The 4,885-nt window shown below is 41.0% G+C and overlaps 1 protein-coding gene across 1 annotated transcript in view; it reads left to right on the plus strand.

The window, feature by feature from the left end:
* Positions 1-965: 965 nt before the first annotated feature.
* The window catches only part of ACP3 (acid phosphatase 3), a 79,741-nt gene continuing 75,821 nt past the window's right edge, over positions 966-4,885 (plus strand). The window contains exon 1 of the mRNA XM_088463803.1: positions 966-1,102. Within this exon, the coding sequence (XP_088319929.1) occupies positions 974-1,102 (129 nt within the window). The 5' untranslated portion in view covers positions 966-973. The remainder of the gene's footprint in view (positions 1,103-4,885) is intronic.

Here is a 4,885-nt window from a genome sequence, read left to right on the forward strand (position 1 = left end):
ATGTGTGTGGGGGGGGCGCCAATCTGAAACTTGCCTTGGGCTCCGCACACCCTAGTTACGCCACTGGTAGTTACACATCATAGCACTGCGTAGACCATTCTGGGGAATAGTACGAGTGCTGGCTTTATTTATAGGGGTCTTGAAAAGGTCAGTAACCATGAGTCAGCTTTATGCATGGGCACAAACAACTTGTTTGTGCCCCCCAATACTAGCTGGACATATAGATAAGATAATCATAAGACATTATGATGCATATTCTTGTTGTGTTCCTCGTCTGCCATCTTGGTCAACATCTTCTATCTTGTTATCTTCAGACTGTCCAAGGGTCTCCACCCCTGATAGTACTTTATCTTCTCTACTAGAGGCTGGCTGGTGCATAACATGTTTTTCTGAAACTACAAACTTATGTAACTTTTAAAATCACTCTTAAAGCGACATACACATAGAGCATTTAGTAATCTAAAGAAGCATTCCACGCTAACACCACTCTACAACACAGACCAGTTGTGCATCCAAGTGCTGCTGCTGTCCTCTAATCACCATCTCAGGAAGGCGATAGTTGGAAGCATTAAAGGAAAAAATGCATTTTTAGTAGATTTTTCCCTTCTGAAAAATATTAAGCTAAATGTTTTTTTTTTTTTTTTTTCATTTTTGTTGAATAGGCCAGATAATGATTGTTCATTAATAGCAAATCTTTGTTATCAGGTCCTACTGGTTATTTGTTACAGTCATTTCTTAATACACTACACAGTATGTAGTAGTGGTGCTACAGAGAATCAAATGCCTGGGAACATTCTGCAAGAGTTGACATTTCTGAGTAATACTGTAACCTGTTTTAGTTTGGCATTGCTAACTACCTGTACATCCCGTCTGAAACACCTTGCTCCACCCTGTTGCCTTTCTATTGTACTGTACATACTTTGTATTTTCTTAGCAGTGTGCTAGATCCGTCTTTTCAACAAGGTTAAAATCCATGTCTGCTACAAAAATGAATATCAGAGGGTCAAGATGTTTATTGGTAACTTTCTTAATTTACCTTGACATCAGTATTCTCTTATTGGGCAAAGCAACTGCAGAGAGGAAACTCAAGTTTGTTGTTCTGGTAAGTAATAATATGGGACTTTGGTTATTTTTTAATTAAAAAGCATGTTCTTTAACTGCATAATTTGTATGTGTTATAGATTATGTGCAAATATTCTAATTGCTTTCTTTTGGACCTGATGTAAATAATACTCCTATCTGCATTTAACATGCATTGTGATTACAACTTTTCAACAGATTTCTGGTTTATCAATGTCTACAAGTGAGTCAATGCTATTGTACTCGCTGTGTATTATTATTGTGAGCAATTTACATAAAACAGCATGTATGGTAGGGTTTCAGGTCCTAAAATGTACATTCACTAGTGATCAACACAGCACGTCTCCCATTTGTAATTATCACAATGATCACATTACTATTGTAATTGTATTGCATGTTTACATTTGCTGTTGTTCCCATTTTTATTAGTTTTACCTGATTCATTTGCATTCATTTTCATAAAGGTTCACAAATTTCTTTTAACCCTCCATACTTGGGGTAAATTTACTAAAGGTTGATTTTAATCTATTAAAAAATCGATCATCATCCATGCTGTTTTTCAGGAGTTAAATCACACATTTACTAACAGAGAATTGTTTTATATTGATTTTTAAGTATTAGGAACTGTGCGATTTAGCCCCCTGAAACACAACATCGATGTGATTGGCTTAGATCGATTTTTAATTGATCAAAACCAATTAAAATTAACCTTTAGTAAATTTACCCCTCTGTGTAAGAATTAAGGGGTCTATTTATTAAATGGCGAAAAGCTTCACTTTATACATCAAGAGGTCATCGCTGGGAATAGCAGTAATATTTGCTGGATTTTGGCAAAACATGGGGAAGCCTATTAAACCAGGATTGTGGTGATACGAATGCTGCCACACTCCTCCTTTCACTTTCTCAGGATGGCAATAACAGAAGAAAATTAGCAAAAAATGCTTTATTCCAAAATGTTCTCATCACATGTCAAGGAGTGGGAATTATTAGAGACTAAGGGGTAAATTTACTAATGTGAGAGTTTTTAGAAGTGAGTTGTAAAAGTGATGTTGCCCATAGCAACCAATCAGATTCTAGCTATTATCTTCTAGAAGGTGCTAGTTAAATGCTAAGTAGATTCTGATTGGTTGCTATGGGCAACATCACTTCTAAAACTCACTTCTAAAAACTGTCACTTTAGTAAATTTACCCCCAATAATACAAAAAACAACAGCGCTGTGGGTGTGTTTAGTGTGGTGGTCTCTCACCTGAATCACCCACATTCTGGTGGGATCAGCTCCCTCCAAGGGAGAGGAAAACAAGATTGTCACATTCTGCACCTACAACAGAAGTTTGGAATTCCGGGTTCTCTGGGCTGCACAGCTCAAACTGGAAATATAGAATTCCGGGTTTTCCAGATCACCCAGAGCCAGCAGGAAGTCAGCAGCACAGGAAGGGTTTAAAACTCACACACACCTGTTGCTCATGGCTCCTGATGCTGGACAAACTGGTCAGGCGATAGGCTGGTGGTGGTGGTGGTTAGCATTAGGGTACCAAGACCTGGAGGGTCCACAGACATTAGCACAAGGAGTGCTGAGACATTTACTTTTATGTTGTTTGCTTATTTTCTGTTATGTGCCTGTGTGTGTCCAGACCTAACCTTCCGTACAGTATGCTAAGGTGCAGTGTCTGCTACCATTAAAAAGACACTGCTTTACCAAGTACCTGCCTGTCTGAAGTCCTCATTTCAATACCCCGTGTTACACTAGATACTTGAATAAATCACAAATGTGCCACCATAACATTATAGATATTTAATTAGACACCAAATTGTAGTAATATCTATAATTTACAATAGATAAAAAGACATGCATTTGTAGCAGCCACTCATATCAGAATAGAAACATTTTCGATACTATAACACAAAATAATACACTGTATCAGCAACAAGTATATCTATCTAGAAATGAACAAGATCACTTGCATAGAAAAAAATCATTCAAAATACTTTTAGATAATGTAGTCAGAGCTGCACAGTCCCAGTCCCACTTCTTATAAAGTATTGTGTTTCGAATGTGTGAGAATTGTTTTGGGGTGCAGATGATGGGGTGTAGGGGTAACCACCATACACCATTGCTTACATGGGGGGAGGGGGGTTACCACCATACACCATTGCTTACATGGGGGGAGGGGTTAACCACCATACACCATTGCTTACATGGGGGGAGGGTGTAACCACCATACACCATTGCTTACATGGGGGGGAGGGGGTAACCACCATACACCATTGCTTACATGGGGGGGAGGGGGTAACCACCATACACCATTGCTTACATAGGGTGAGGGGGTTGCCACCATACACCATTGCTTACATGGGGGGAGGGGGTAACCACCATACACCATTGCTCACACTGGAAGCAAAAATAGACTACAATTTTTTTTGCAGAATTTTTTTTTTTTTAACACACACACTGGCAATATTTAAAGCACTATAAAGAATAGGTCTCCTTTGTGAGAATTGTATTGGGGTGCAGATGATGGGGTCTCCCCCTCCGCACACACCATCGCTTACACTGGAAGGATAACATACTATGCAATATTTTTTTGCACTAATTTATTTGTTTTATAGACACATACAATACTGGCAAGTGTTTTCAAGCACTTGGAAGAACAGGTCTTTGTGAGAGTTGTTTTCAGGTGCAGATAACGGGGGACACCAGGGGCAGATTGGGTTGGAAAACCAGCTCGGGAAATTATGGAAGCAGCCCTATGGGGGCGGGGGCTGTTGAGGGAGGGTGGGATCCCTTCTCAAAGGGCCTGATTCTGAGAAGGACGCAGTTGCATCCGTCCTTTTGCTGCAGTTGTGTCTGTGACTTTAGGCTAATGAAGCTACAATGCCCTTCCCTGGTGTACTGCCGTGTGTCAGAATAGGCAAGGACTGAGATGCCCACTATCAGTGTCTAATGCTGTACCCACTAAGCGACTGGCGGATCATAGCAACATATCTGGCACATCTTCCAGTGTGTACCCCCACGTCACTGATGATGCGTGCTCCCACACTTCGTCAACGACATCACCCATCGGACCTGCAACATTGTAAGCAAGGGTCATACTGGCGAATGCAACATGGCCCCCGCTCTCACACAGTTGCTCCCGGCATCAGCAAGTGTGTATGCACTTGCCGATGCCGACATTGTCTAGTGTGTACTGGCCTTAAGTCTTTAGACACCAGCATCAGTTGCAACATTTGAACTTTCACAAGCCCTATGCTAGGTGCAGATCATCCATCTAAAGGTGCCTAAACACTTAGCGATATTTTACACAATTTTCCCGATTCCGACGCATCGTGACGACAAATCGTGTCAAATTTACCCAAGTCCACTCACGATCACAATGGCAATGCGCGTCCCCACAGGTCGTACATCGCATCTTCAGATCTGCCATGCTGTACGGCAGATCTGACAATCTCAGTCACGATGCACTGGAATAGTTAGGAGGCACGATAGATCGTTTGTCACATTGGACAGTTTTTAACACCAAATCATGCCCACGACTGCCGGGGAGCTGCCGGGGGAGGATTAAAGGGGGAATCGGACACAATGTCGGATTGTGAGCACATCGACAAGTGTGTAGGTACGTTAAGTATGGCCTCCAATGTGAGCAATTCACCTAGGAACACCCAACACTTTTCTAATACACTTCTTGGTGCAAGAGTCTGAATCTGAACTGCAACTCAGAGTCATGCGCAGGTGAAAAATAATGCACAACAAAAAAAAAAAAAAAAACACTTTGGGCCCTACAGGAAAAAAAAAAAAAACTCATTGAA

This window comes from Taudactylus pleione, unplaced genomic scaffold, assembly GCF_031769625.1.
Source record: "Taudactylus pleione unplaced genomic scaffold, aTauple2 ptg000053l, whole genome shotgun sequence".
Taxonomy (NCBI): Eukaryota; Metazoa; Chordata; class Amphibia; order Anura; family Myobatrachidae; genus Taudactylus; species Taudactylus pleione.